The sequence below is a fragment of the Sceloporus occidentalis genome, unplaced genomic scaffold (assembly GCF_023333645.1).
Source record: "Sceloporus occidentalis isolate IW3139 unplaced genomic scaffold, rSceOcc1.0.p SCAF_2, whole genome shotgun sequence".
NCBI lineage: Eukaryota > Metazoa > Chordata > Lepidosauria > Squamata > Phrynosomatidae > Sceloporus > Sceloporus occidentalis.
The window spans coordinates 132,484,622-132,499,942 of NW_028316982.1; the positions used below are offsets into that span (position 1 = coordinate 132,484,622).

Here is a 15,321-nt window from a genome sequence, read left to right on the forward strand (position 1 = left end):
GTCTAGACTCTACTCTAGATACCCATGGCTTGCAATAATTTAACCTGTAAATTAAACTTTCTGGTCATGGTTGTACAGCTGACATAGAAGCACACATTTCCATTAGTACTGATGGCCACAGGTCAGGAGATGACTGTCAGACAATAGTCTGGGACCTCTGAAGACTGTCCATTACTAACTGTAGGGGAAAAATAATTATACAGTACAGTCAGCCCTCTACATTTGTGGTTTTAATTTTTGCGGATTGGATTATTCATGGATTTGATTAATACAGTCTCTCTAGGAAACTCTAGGTCCTCTAGCATGACTCTGCCAGAGGCTGACCATAGAGTTGCAATCTATGACCTACAGAGTCCTAGAGAAAACACTTTTCTAGGCATTTGTAGGTTCTCCAGCACAATTCTATAGTCAACTTCCAGTGGATACTGACTACCGAGTTGCATTGGAGGACCTAGAGATTCCTAGATAGATGTTATCTCAGGTAAAAATGCATTATTCCACTTTCATGGAGGTCCTGCACCTCTAATCCCAGTGAATGTGGAGGGATAACTATATATGGACATAATGTCAGCTGACAACCAAAGATTTTGTCAATAAAGTGTTTTTGTTGAACGTTACTCTTTACACCAGAGTCCCTCTCCCCAAAGGAAAAGACCAGGACAGATGTGGCCAAGCAATATCAGAGTATGGTGAAATTTCAGATGGCTGAAATTACTGATGAATAAGAACACACAACCTAGGAAAAGCTGAAGTTATTTGTTTTTGGCTGAGCCTTCTGGGAAAGACAAGATTTTATCCCTTCTTCTCTCCTCTCCTCTGCTGAATTGAGTGAATACAAACTACTTTTGCACTTTGAACTCAATGAAGTAAATTGAGAGCTGAGGACAAATGGGTAAAGTTGGAGGAGGAGAGAGAAACTGGGACATTTTAAAAGTGGTTACAAAAGTGGGCTGGTAGAAGAATAATTTGAACTGTACCTTAAAATTAGGATAGTTGGAGGGCATAGACAAATGGAATACTTTTGATGGCAAAAAACGCTGGCATTAAAGCAGGAGGAAATTACAATAGGAGCAATGTCATGTGAAAAAGCTCCCTTGCTTACTGATGCTAGCCCACTTCCATTGCCCTATGAAAGCCTTGTGTGAAAATGACCTTAGAGCCTTGATGGACTAGCATCAAAGGACGGCATCGGGGTGGAGTCAGTGCCTGGTGTCTGCATGACACACATCCTGACTCTGCCCCTATGCCAGGGTAATCCCGTGTGCCCCACCACATGGCGGGTGGCATCACAGTGTTCCTCTAGCACTGCATTCAGATGATGCAGCACCAAAGGAGCACCGAAAAGCTGCGGGGCTGGTGGCCAAGGCATCCTTTCTGCGGTGCAAAAAGGCCAGGTCAGGGCCATGGCATGTAGTTGCCATGGCTCCGATCTGGCGCTGAAAGGGGCGGCTGCAGGCGGTCTGTTCAGCCACTATGTTACTGATGAAGAAGCTAGAATTACCAACACTCTGATATGGAAGAAGCTGTAGACATATTAATATTTGACAGAAAAGGAATGCATACATGTTCATAATAAATAAATAAACCATAAAAAACAAATCCTGCCCTATTTTTTTTAAAAAACAAAAGCATGTGTTTGCTGTTTGGTCCATGTTAGAAAAGCTAGATTCTACCAGCAGCAATTTTAGCAGGCTGCTGCAGTGGCAGAGATGAGGCGGAGAGCTCAGCCTTTACACCAGCCATGCTGAAAGGCCACTTTCTCTCTTTCTTTTTTTCTTCTTATTCCTGTTTCCTTTTGTGCTGTTTTGCAGACAAAGATTCTCTTGTTTTTATTGATTCTGTGTAATCAGCTCTGGGAACCTTTTGGGCTGAAGAACAGGATAAAAATGCTTTATATAAAATAAAATAAAATTCTCATAGTGAAAAAGTTACAGGAAGGATCTTAGACAACAGCCATATTTTCCCTTTATTAGCCAATCTCTTGGACAATACAAAGGGGGCAAGTAGAAGTAGATATTCCTACAAAACACATTTCTTTTTTGGACAAGATAGTCTACTCCATTTTGCTTGGAATGTTACATTTTATCTGTGAAAAAGAACACCTTTTTACAGTAGCTATATGGATGCATTGGCAGCCAGGTATTGGGTTTAATCAGAGTGCCAAGGGAAATGAGAATTTGCCAAAAGTTGGAAGAGGCTTGGGGGATGGGTGGTAAGTAGATGACAGGTTAAGACAGAAAGGTTTAGTGAGTGGTGAACATATGAGACACTTTATTTAGAGGCATGAGTTTATAATTTTTGAATGCCTCCTTCAAACATGTAAAGCATTCTTCTTCCTCTTTTTGATTAAAGGAACCTGCGGCCATGGTGGAGTTATGAACATCAGCCAGCCCTACATGATTCAGTTGAACTGGAGGGGATTCACCTTCAAACAAGGTGCCTGGGGAAGATATTCCTCTCCACTTGCCCCTGAAAAGGAACTTTACTGGGTTGCACCACTGACAAGTGGAAGATACTTGGAATACTACAGACTTCATGAATCCTATGATGACTTATTGCTCTTCAAATACTCAGTGGAAACTAAATTCCAGTATGGTGATGGCAGTGGTGTCACTGTTTACAACAATTACATGTATTTTAATGTACATGGTACCAGAGATATAGCTAAGCTAGATCTAGCCAGAAACACTGTGGTGCTGAGGAAACCCCTTCCAAATGCTGCTTATAACAATCGGTTCTCGTATGCAGGTGTGTCATGGCAAGATATGGATTTTGCTGTGGATGAAAGTGGGTTGTGGGTCATTTACTCAACAGAAGACAGTACAGGTAACATTGTGATCAGCAAACTTAATGAAACCTCTCTTGATGTGCTTGAAACATGGCAAACAAAGCAGTACAAGCCTTCAGTGTCTAATGCCTTCATTGTATGTGGTGTGCTCTATGCCACAAGGACTATTAATACTAGGAAAGAGGAGATCTTTTACACATATGACACAAACACTGGAAGAGAAGGGAGATTAAGCATCATTATTGATAAAATGCTGGAAACCATTCAGAGTATTGGGTACAGCCCTATAGATCAGAAACTGTATGTGTACAATGATGGATACCTTGTTCGTCATGACCTCGTTTTCCAGCCTATTTTACCAGCATAGGTTTCTGTATATGTTTAAAACAAACCAATAAATCAAGGGAACAGAGAAAAGCAAGTCTCCAGTTTATTTGTATATCACTCTTTTTATGAAAAAAAGGATGTTACATAATGGGGGGGGGGGATTTACTATTAATCATGGGATGCAGGTTTTTATATCCCTTCTAATCACATTCTAGAGATTTGAGATAATGGAGCTTATCACACAGGGACGGGACGTGGTTGGGAGTGAAGCAGGTCTCTCTCTCGTCCTTGTCCCGATTGTGCGAAAGGGTTTCAGAGACGTCATGCTTTGTCCTGTCATTTAAATGGAATTATATTAACATGAACTCCTGTTAATACAAAATGACAGTACAATTCTACTTCAGTGATGTGACAATGACAGGATAAGCACAACATCATGTAAAAATCTTTGCGCAATTGTGGTCAATTGTGGTTCAATGATGGGACAATGACCAGATAAGCATGATATTGTCTGAAAATCGTTTCGTGATTGCATGATAAAGACGGGAAAAGGACGGGACAAGGATGTCCTTTTCCCCATGTGATAATCTCCTATGAGCCGTACCGGAGGGTGAAGCAGTCTTTCTCCCTTTATCACCAAGAAAACACTCCTTTGCAACCCTTGCTGGAGGTGAAGGCAAACCATGTGGATTTCATCTTATTATTTTGTTGTTATGTGCCTTCAAGTTCACTCCAAATTATGGCAATCCTATCATCATAGGATTTTCTTGGCGAGATTTATTCAGAGAAGATTTCTATTATCATGACAGAGGTACCTCATATGTGATTAAGGCCCTGTGCAGACCAGCCTTAAAGGCCGGGTTGGGGGCAAAGTCAAGGTGTAGCATCCATATGATGCCTGCCCTAGCTCCACCCCCAGGGTGGTGTGATGCCATGTGCCACACTGTATGGCACCTAGTATTATGGCACTCCTCTGGCACTGCGTCCGCATGACACAGCACCAAATGAGCGCTGTGAAGCTGCAGTGCCGTGGCTATTGCACCCTTTCCAGGCACAAAAAGGAGCTGCTTTTTGCGGCTCCTTTTTGCATCCTGGAAAGGCCAGATCAGGGCAGCAGTGTAAAAGGGGCAGCTGAAGGCCATCCCTTCGGGGTTGTCTGCACAGCCCCTAAATTAGATTAATAATCAGAGGTAATAATAAATTTAGTGGTTTTCTTACTCAGCCAAACAGATAATAAAATAATTGGTGTTTTGCTTCACAATATAGATTAAGTGTGAACTATAATAATAAATGATATGTGCATTGTGAAGAAAATAAAATTGCTTGTTGACGAACCAAGACCACACACAGACAAAGTCAGAAACAATCATTTAAAAACAAAATGGATCACTGAAAAAAAGCAAGTCAAACATCTAGCAAAAACTAGGAGCAACTGGGGAGTAGGAAAATAAATGTCATTACCTAGAAGGCATACAGACAACTGAGCAGATTATTAAGATTAACCAGAAAGGCAAACAGGATAAAGCCAGGCAATTCAACTAGTCAAAAGAACAGGAAATTAAGAGATGACAATCAGACAATTTCAGCACAGCTCTTTCAAGAATCTGCTTTGCTGTTGTTGTCTTCAAGTTGTTTCTGAACTATGGCAAATTGATTTGAATTGGCCCAGTTTGCTTAGGTATTTAGATGCTTGAATGAATCATTGCCTTTCTGGCTAGATTTGAACACCCGCTATGGCAGCAAAATCCAGGAACTGCAGTTCTGTTTCTGGTAGAAAATGATTTTTCCACAGCTATCATCCCAAAACTTTTCAGGACAGCATGAGGCCAATCATTAGTCCAGGTGTGAGATTAATGAAGTCTGTAAGGTCCCTAGTACAGTAAGCTTCAGGGACACACAACAAATTCACTATATTAGACCAGGAATGACAGAGCAGCTGGACTGGAAATCTTCTAGAAATTCCCAACTGGAGTCAGATGAACTGCAGATATAGATGCTATAGATGGTATGTGTTTTCTTCAAGAGCTGCCTTACACATTGCCTGACAAATTAAAGCTAAGAGCCAGTCATTGCTTTTTATTGCTCATCTTCTTAGTTGCACCCTCTGAAAACTGATAGAACATACTATTTTCATATGCCCCCAGATGAACTAAAACTGCTGTGACATCAAGCTCCTCCTTATCCTGTGATCAAGGGAGGGGCACTCAAACCCCTATGGGAGGGGGTCTTTCTTTTCTCTTTTTTCCTACCACATCCTTTTGAATGGGCCATAATGCACAGGCCATAGACAGAGACAACCAATATCACAATGCACACCACAATGAAAAGAAATTGGGATCTTTTGCAGGCAAAATTTGAATGCCACCAAAATAACCCACTCCATAAAACAAAATCTTACCGATCTTAAAGGTTATTCAGGCAGTTAAGAGATAGTTACAGGAGAAAGGAAAGAAGCTAATTTACCAGGGCCCTGTCTGTATGTGCAAAATAAAACATCCTTCCCTCCATCCTCTTGGAAGGGAGTGTGGACAACACATGGCTCAATCCCTGGTTCTGGTGCAAACAGTCTGGATGACATCTGACCAGTTTAGCACTGAACCTAGGGTATGCCACTCTCAAAATATTTTAAACTCACTATTTACTCTGGATCTTTCCAAAAGACTTGGAACTCTCTGTTATTATGCTGGGTAGCTATTTATACTGCATCATACTGTTCCACCTGCTGTGGCTGCCATAGTGGTGACTCACTCTCTGAGGCCAGAACAAGTCACCCAACCATGTGATTGATGCTGGGCAACTAGCTCTGATCTCAGAGCAAGCAACCTGCTGCAGTGGTGGCTGCACAGGATGGCACAGTGGGACACACATGTCAATAGCCATCTGGCATTGCAACAGCAGCCCATAGGTAATGCACACACCATGCTCTATGCAGAAATGGCCAACTAAGAGCCAGCTTGGGGGTAGATTGGGGGCAGCATGGGAATGCTCCTGTGACGCAGCGATTAGACACCACACACTGCAGAAGCAGAGAACAGCCATCGCTGTGGCAAAAGGGGTGCCCTTTCCACAGCACAAAAAGGAGCGGCTTTCTGATGATCCTTTTTGCACTGGAAAAAGGCCAGATCAGGGCTGTGGCATGTGGATGCCGCACCCCCAATCCAGCGCACAAAGAGGAGCCATCTGTTTTTGGCCTAAGTTAAAAGTACTGTCTCACTACAGGAGAAAGGCTAGAGGACCAGGTAAAAATCACCCGGCTTGCCACAGTGGCTTCTAAGGCAGTCTCTGACAACCTCTGATCTGAACAGGCAAACATAGGCCTATCAGTAAGATTACAGCAAGCCTACAGGCCTATTGAAGCTTTGTTTAAGGCTTGCATTTTTTGGCATCCTGCAGACTTGCATCCTTTAGTTCCCAGCAACCTACTTATAGACTTATAGAATCATACAATCATAGAGTTGGAAGAGACCCCAAGGGCCATCCAGTCCAACTTCCTGCCATGCAGGGACCCACAATCATAGCACCCCTGACAGATGGCCATCCAGCCTCTGTTTAAAAACCTCTAAAGAAGGAGACTCCGCCACCCTCTGAGGAAGTGTGTTCCACTGTCGAACAGCTCTTACTGTCAGGAAGTTCCTCCTAATCCTGTAGCTTCCATCTATTGTTCTGGGTCCTATTCTCTGGAGCAGCAGAAAACAGGTTTGCTCCATCCTCAATATGACACCCCTTCAAATACTTAAACAGGGCTATTATACCATCTTTTCACCATCTCTTCTCCAGGCTAAACATACCCAGCTGCCTAAGTTATTCCTCATAGGGCATGGTTTCAAGACCTTTCACCATTTCGGTCACCCTCCTTTTATAGTTCACCACATCTTTACTTTCAAGCAATGCTGTGACCTTGATTAGTTCTGCCATAGCATCTCTTCCTTGGGCCTCTCGATATTCTACAGCTTTCCTAATTAGACCTTCTATCTGCCGGAGGATATGCTATTAAATTAGCTTGACAGGACTGCAAAAATGAATACAAAAAGCCATTGCCAACACAAGTGTGGTAGTTGAGACATCCACCAGTCCCAAGATAATCTCTCACCTCCTTGCATAAACCACTATATGCTTTCACTATATACTTTTACTTTCACTGGCTTAGCAAGGCTTCTGAAACACTGAGAGGCCAATCTTCTTTTTTTAGACACCTTTCTGCCAAGTGCTCTCCTTGGATATTGTCATGATCCTCACCTCCATCCCACTGTGACTATGAATGGCAGACCTGGCCAGAGCCATATAGGGCAGCCAGGACAAACACTGTCTGTTTTTAAAAGAAACTGTGGGATTTGCATGCTTGGTTGCAACTGTTGTCCCTAGTAACTAATTTTGTTATTGGTGCCTCCTTTTTGTAATTTTTAAGTTGTTTTCCACACCATGATATTTTCCAGATGGGTTGAATTAAGTATCCTACAAGCTGGTAGTTTGAGATGCAGCAAAGCATCACCTCCCACAAGCATCTTAGTGAAAACTTCACAGAAACGTTCCTGTGAAAGCTGCAATGAAACAAATGGGACCTGCATAAAGAAAATGCATGGAGAAACAAATTGAGGTCACATTTCCATAGGGCTTCTTCAGACCTTTCTTTCCACAACTTATAATCTTGAAACAGGACATTATAGTAAACAGGTCCCAACCCATTTCATTTTGTCATTGATGTAAATACCAAGGGCAATATAAATGCTATGGCTACTTTTTTTTAGAAGGATTAGATCAATTTCTGATAGAGTAGATGAAAATATCTTTCCTATTAAATAATTCTGATTTGTAAACTTTTCTGTCCAAAAAGACTCTTGTGCAGAGATAGGAACTCACTACTTAAAGTCAATGAGGTTATCAATTAAGTTGGAGTTTTTCTAACTAAAAGGTTACGTATTAAGTTAAAGTGATTAACCCAAGTAGGAATATCACTATTAACGTGGTCATACAAATATGCAATTAATTAATTAATTAAATGACAGTGCTAAAGAGCCAACATTGGTTTCCATTTCCTCAATAATTATTCAGCCAAAACCCAATTCTCTTGTATTTTTGCCATATCTCTCTCCACGCTTTGATTTGTGTTCCTTTGCCTTTTGTTATTTGGTATCATAGGATTCCATAAAGTTCTTAATCTTTGGACTTTTGCTGACATCCATGTGAGAATCAGTAACTTAAAGAATGGATGGGGATAGGGAGATATAACGGAGGGAGAAAGAGAAAGCAAGAGAATAATTTTTGATGGGTTGGATGATAAAATGATTTTTCAAAAATTCATGCAGCCATTTTTTTTAATTTCCAAAGTCAAGACAGAGACAAAAAGGGATGAGAGTAAAATCATGGCATTTTTCAGCTTCGTTCTGGTAAGTGGGTATTTAGCTTAAATTTAAATTCATTCTCGTATCCAGCATGTAATTTACATTTTAATGGCAGTTTGGCATAAACATAATAGTCAATTATTCCTCTTACCTAAAGGCAATTGAATTAGATTTTAAAGTTTATTAATGGTTAACTAATGATTAACATTTAACACATTAACCCTTTCTATTAATGTTCCTAATTCTAATTTTGTGGATGACATCAAGATCTAGGCTACCGGGCAATGGAGAATGAGATCTTCTTCAATTGATTCAGGAGATGATCACATGCCAAATCCCCACCGGGCTTCTCCTGCAGCTTTTCAGGAAGGGGATTTTCTCTGCTGGAGAAGCCCGGGTTGGATATAGACTGCCTAGTGCCTGGCCATGGGGCAGTGTGAAAATATCCTTTGGTGATGGCTTCAACCCACACATATCCTGGTGGGGATGTGGTGTGCGATAATCTCTTTAGACACTGTTAATTTTGTGCTGGATTGCCATGGCTGGATCCTGTGGAATCCTAGGGTTTGTAGTTTGGTCAGAGGCATTAGTAAAGCATTCTAGTTGAAATTCTGAATGCCTCTCCCTAAACTGCAAATTCCAGGATCCACCATGTAGCCATGGCAGGTAAAGTGGAATTATAGTGTAAAGTCGAAGGCTTTCATGGCCAGCATCCATAGTTTTTTGTGGGTTTTTCGGGCTATGTGGCCATGTTCTAGCAGAGTTTCTTTCTGACGTTTCGCCAGCATCTGTGGCTGGCATCTGGAAGACTCTGCAAGGACTCCTCTGTGGTGTAAAGCGTCTTAAAGTGTGTAGTGTTCATTCACTACCCGAACAAACCAATCACATGCAGGATTTGTTCTAAAATCTGCATGTTAATCTTTTCAGTTGATGAAATGATACAATCAATTTTATATTCAAAGTCAAAATTATTGGCACCATTCCTGTTATTTACTGGATTGAGTGTTCTTTAGAGAAAAAAATTGTAACTTGGCACCAGATCTGTTAGTCATGGTAGGATTTGGAATTTTGACCACAAGTTATTTAACACAGAGCTTGTACTCTAGAGAATCTCAGCAGTCTTTTTTAAAACAAGTACATTCTGTGCTTTCATTTCTGTGGAGATATTTATGTGCATGGAAACAGTATCTACAAACGCTTCTAGTGTTTTGAGGGCAGGCTGTAATCTTCAATGGCATGGCCTATGGTCAAAGTAATTAAAATCAAAAGACCACAGCTACACTTCCTTTACCTTTTTCATTGCTCCTGCCAGCACTCTTCGGTTTACTATAAATTCCAAATACTGTTTTTATTTAATTAATTTATTTATTAAAATGGATTCACAATAAAACATTGTAGTTATGTCAGCTTGGGAAATGTAACTGTATTTACACAAAAAGTCATGTGCTGCATAATTCATGTTGAATACAATTTTTGTGATTATTTGGCACTGAATGTGGGCTTCTGCATAAGAGACAATAAATAGCTGAACAACTGGCTGGATCTTTCTCTCTCTTAATAAACTATTTTTAGAAATAAAAAGTAAAATCAAATTCTTTAGCAGTTGAAGTCTTTTCCTGACAGTTGGTCTGGAAAACAACAGGCAGCCAGCTTGGGGAGATTTTATTCCAAACAGTGACACTCACACACCTCTGGACTCAGCTATTTAAGCGACTGGAAAAAAACAGCAAATGGATACAGAGCCCCTTGTCAGCGAGTACACCTTGCAATCTGTTAGATGATTTGGTGAGTGAATTCCACCTGGCTTCCACACAGCCATCTTAGGTCTGTTCAGCTGGCAACCCGGGCCTTGTTTTATTGAAATAGCAAAAATCTGAGTCTGAGTTTGGTTGCTATTTTTTGAGATTGATGCTGGAAGCTCTTAAGACAGAATACGCTTTAAAAATATGTCTTCTCAACAGAAAATGTGAGTACCTATGTGTAGAGTGTTTGTTTGCTGTTTTGTTTAGGTATTCAATATGTCTTTCCTCCAGACTTTAGAGTAAAGGGTGCTTGAAAGTGCTTGAAACAAGTCAGATAAAAACAGACAGAAACACAATAGAAATAAAAAAGCAATTTAAAAATACATCAATAAAAATTACACCAATCTGTCCAAAGCCCCTTCCTCAGAAGTCAGCCAACTGCTGAAAGCATGCCTGACATCACATTTTCTTGCTTACACTATGGGGTACGGCACACTGCCGCTAATATGTGGTGCCACCCCACTCCTGGAAGCCCTGGGTTGGAGGCACAGCAACCACATGCCACACCTCCACTGTGGCAGTTCCATGGCACAAAAAAAGCTGCCAAAAGTGGCTTTTTGCCCTGCAGAAATGGTGCACTAGCTGCGGTGGTGGCTTTTCCACAGCTTTTTGGCACAGTGCATCTACACACTGTGCCAAAGATGCAGCATGATGCTACTCGATGTGTGGTTGGTTGGGTGGAGTGACACCGGCATGATGCTAGTGTGGGAGTGGGTAGCATGCAGTTGCCATGTCCCCACTCTGTCCTCACGCCGATGTTTTTTGCCAGTCTGTTGAGGGCCTATGTTTCCTGAACTGTGTGGAGTAACATGATTTAGTTCAAGTGGACATCCATCTGAAGAGTCTGAAGTGGTAGAGCACAGACACACGCTTACCACCTTAGCAAGAACTGGGCCAAGGAATAGCAATAGCAAGTACATTTCTATACCACTTATCAGTGCACTTAAGCACTCCCTAAGCGGTTTACATTGTGTAAGCTAATTGCCCCCAGTAAGCTGGGTACTCATTTTTGCCACCTCGGAAGGATGCCAGGCTGAGTCGACCCGGAGCCCCTGGCTGGTATTGTACTCATAACCTTGTGGTTTGTGAGTGGCTGCAGTACAGACATTTAACCATTGCACCAACAGGGCTCTTAAGGAAGATGATGCCCATTAACCTGTTTTCTAAAAACATGGGGAATGAATGAATGAATGAATGAATGAATGAATGAATCCTGTTCCATCATTTTCTCCCTTCTAGGCTGCTTTAAGTAAAACCATACTTCCTTTTTCAAAAGAAATAGCCCACAGTCTGTCTGTCGGTCTTTCTGTCTGTTGGAGAGCTAGTGTGGTGTAGTGGTTTGACTGTTGGACTATGAATCTGGAGACCAGGGTTCAATTCCCAGCTCTCAATGCCCAGGGTGACCTTGGGCAAGTCATACACTATGAGCCTTAGTGGAAAGAAATGGCAAACCTTCTCTGAAAAACTCTTAAGAAAACTCCATGATAGGTTTGACTTAGGATCACCATAAGTTGGAAATGATACGAAGACACACAACAGAAACAACAAATCTGTCTGTCTGTCTCTGTCTTCTATCCCATCTTTCTCCTCACACAGGACCCAAATCCAATTACAGTTGGTCCTCCACATTTGCAGCTTTGACTTTTGTGGATTTGATTATTTGCAGTTTTGATTAATATGTTCTCCTTGGGAATCTCTAGGTCCTTCAGCACAACTTGGCCAGAAGTTGACCATAGAGTTGTACTGGAGAACACTTCTCTAGAGATTTGTAGGTCCTCCAGCAAGATTGCATGATCAACTTCTGGCAGATGTTCCCAGAGGCATTCTCTTGGGTAAAAAGAATAGTGTTTTTTTTTTTATTTGCAGTTTTTCCATTCATAGGGATCCTTCTCCCCTAACCCCAGTGAATGTGGAGGGACCAGTGTAAAAGTTTTTTGTACAAAGGTTTTTTTTTTAATTATGTTGAAAAGAAAGGTTTAAAACAGTTTAAAACAAAATTAAAGCACACACAAACACAAATAAAAGAAAGGTCCCATTAAAAGCCCTTTCTGCCTCATGATTTATAAACCAAATGCCTGTCTAAATAAGGAGGTCTTTGCTTACCAGGAGGAAAAAAAGAGGAGAGAGAGGGTCAAATAAACCTCCTGTAGGAGGGAGTTCCACAATGGAAGCAGCCACCAAGAAGACTCTTTCCTGTTTCCTCACCAAGTTTTCCTTGATGATGGCATTGGGACTAAGAGAAATCCTTCCTCCAAATATCTTAAAATTTGGGAAAGCTCATATAGGAAGAAACAATCTTTCAGATAGTCTCGATCTATGGCACACAGGGCTTTAAAGGTCATAACTAGAACTTTGAATTCTTCCCCAAAATGGACTGATAGCCAATGACAGTTTCAATAAGAGAGTTATGTGTTTCCTGTAGTCAGTCTCAATCAACATCCAGATTCCAGCATTTTGAATCCACTGAAGCTTCTGAACAGTTTCCAGAAACAGCCCCCAAAAGGATGTGTTACATTAATCTAGCCAGTATATAGTTAAGGCATGCATTACTGTGGCCAGATCTGACATGTCAAGGAACAGGTGCAGCAGACAGTCTGAGATACTTCCAAAATCTAGGCACCTGGGCTCAAATTTGAGTTGAGGTATATGCCCAAACTGTGAACCTGAGATTTCAGGGGGGAATGTAACCCTCAATCTCTATTCTCTAATCTGCCTTTTGACTGACAGTGGTTCCATTCACATCACTCAGTTATAGTGCTTGTATTACACTTTATCCATTATAGTTCCCTCCTATGGAATTCTGGGGCTTGTGATTTGATGAGGTATGGTAGTACTCTGGGTGAGAATTTTAAATGCCCCTCACCCACTAATCCATAGCTCCCAGGATTCCATAACACAGAACCATGACAGTTAAACTGGAAAGATAGCACTATGTACCTTTAGTGCAGCAGTAATGCAGTTTGATACCATTTTAACTGCCATGGCCTAATGCTATGGAATTTGTATTTCTGTGAGATATTTAGCCTTTTCTGTCAGAGAGCTCTTGTCCCATAGCAAACTATAAATCCCATGATTCCACCATACTGAGTCAATTAAAAGAGATGTCCTAACCATGCTTGGGACATAGAACAAGATCAGACACAACAATGTGTGATAAGTATTGCTAAAGGTGCTACTGTATGACTATTACAGCTTAAAAGCTGCATGTCTTAATCTCCTAAATCTGTAGTGTGAATGAGCTCAAGGAGCACCTTTGTTTTATCTGAATTACGTTTCAGTTTGTATGTATTCAATATTGACGGAAGACACTGGCTTAATACCAAGGAAGCTTCCTTGTAGTTAGATGGAATGGAAAGATACTCTTGTCACTGAATCCCAAAACTCTGAATAGCTTCCTCCAAAACTCATGTAGATATGAAACAGCATGGAAACAAAATGAAGCCTTGAGGCATCCCACAGACCAACGTCCTGGGGATAGAAGAGGAATCTACCAGCACCACCTTCTGAGTCCTCCACTCCAAGGAGGACTGGAACTGCTGTGGAAGAGAGCCTCTGGGACCCATCCCAGAGAGGAGGCCCAGAAATATGTGCCCTCCTTTGTTTATGGTACTGAAAGGCCCTGAAAGGTCCAGTGGAACCAACTGGAAACACTCACCCTGTACAGTTCCTGGTGCTTGTTTTCCACCAGGGCAACCAAAGCTGTCTGTTACCCACACCCAGGCTTGAAGCAAAGTTGAGATGGATCCAGATAATCTATTTTATTCAGGAACCCCGGAGCTTGGAGAAGTGGTGTCACTAAGCGGGTGCGGAGGTATGTGCAGACTACACCAGGTGACATCCTAATGGGGGGAGCGGGTGAAACCATTGCTCCCCAAACACTTACTTTTGGCAGAAATGTGCTGTGACATTCATCTGCTTCCCTTTAACATGCTTTAAAAGATAGTGGGAGTGGGGTGAACCTCAGTGGGAGGAGAAAGAAGTGGCCCCAAAAGTTTTTAAAATTCAAAATTTTAATTTTTTAATTTTTTGAAATTTTAATTTTTTTAAAAAAATTCTTTAAAAATCATCACATTTTAACCAAATCTTCACTATGCATACAGTATGTAGATACATTTAGGATGTGCATATGATATTGGAGGGCCACCAAAATGGTGAAGGGCCTGGAAACCATGCATTATGAGGAAAGACTTAGGGGGATGGGTATGTTTAGCTTGGAAAAGAGATGGTTAGGAGGTGATATGATAGTCTATTTAAGTATTTGAAGAGGTATCACATTGAAGATGGAGCAAGCTTGTTTTTTGCTCCTCCAGGGACCAGAATGCAGTACAATGGGTACAATCTACAGAAAAAGAGATTCCAGCTCAACATTCAGAGAAGCTTCCTGACAGTAAGAGCTGCTCGACAGTGGAACACACTTCTTTAGAGTGTGGAGGTCTATAAGCAGAGGCTGGATGGCCATCTGTCAGGGATGCTTTGATTGTGAGCTCCTGCATATTGCTAGTGTGATTTGCCATGTTATTTGATTGCCATTGTTATTTGCTATGTATTTTCTTTACTGTTGTAAGCTGCCCTGATTCTTTGTGATTGGGCGGGATATAAATAAACCATTTGTTGTTGTTGTTGTTGTTATTATTATTATGATGATAAGGGGTTGGACTGGATGGCCCTTGTGGTCTTTTCCAACTGTATGATTTTATGATTCTAAATTGAAGGTATAATTTTAAATTTGATAGTTTTTTATGCCACAACTATTAGCATTACACCCAGTGCTATATGGGAATTAGTGTAAAATAGCTTTGCTAAGGATTCTATATGGTGTGAAACGGGAGGAGGTCAATGGGGGGTGACACCATGAGTTACCGCACTGGGTGACACCAACCCTAGGGATGCCACTGGCTCGGAGGCCCACATATAGTCCAGAATCTTGTCAAAAATAGGGACTGTCCATTAGTCAATCTAGTGTAGTCAAATTTAGGGAGGATTTTCCCTCCATTAATAGCCTCTCCACATTAATAGCCTCCTTTAGACAGAACAGAGCTGTGCCTTGCTGCAGTGAGGCATTCAT

General features: G+C 41.3%; 1 protein-coding gene across 1 annotated transcript in view; it reads left to right on the forward strand.

Annotated features, from left to right (window-relative positions):
- OLFM4 (olfactomedin 4) overlaps window positions 1-3,195 on the forward strand; it is a 42,680-nt gene extending 39,485 nt beyond the window's left edge. Inside the window, exon 6 of the mRNA XM_089511062.1 lies at window positions 2,353-3,195. Coding sequence (XP_089367188.1) covers window positions 2,353-3,155 — 803 coding nt within the window. The 3' untranslated portion in view covers window positions 3,156-3,195. The remainder of the gene's footprint in view (window positions 1-2,352) is intronic.
- The last annotated feature ends 12,126 nt before the right edge of the window (window positions 3,196-15,321 follow it).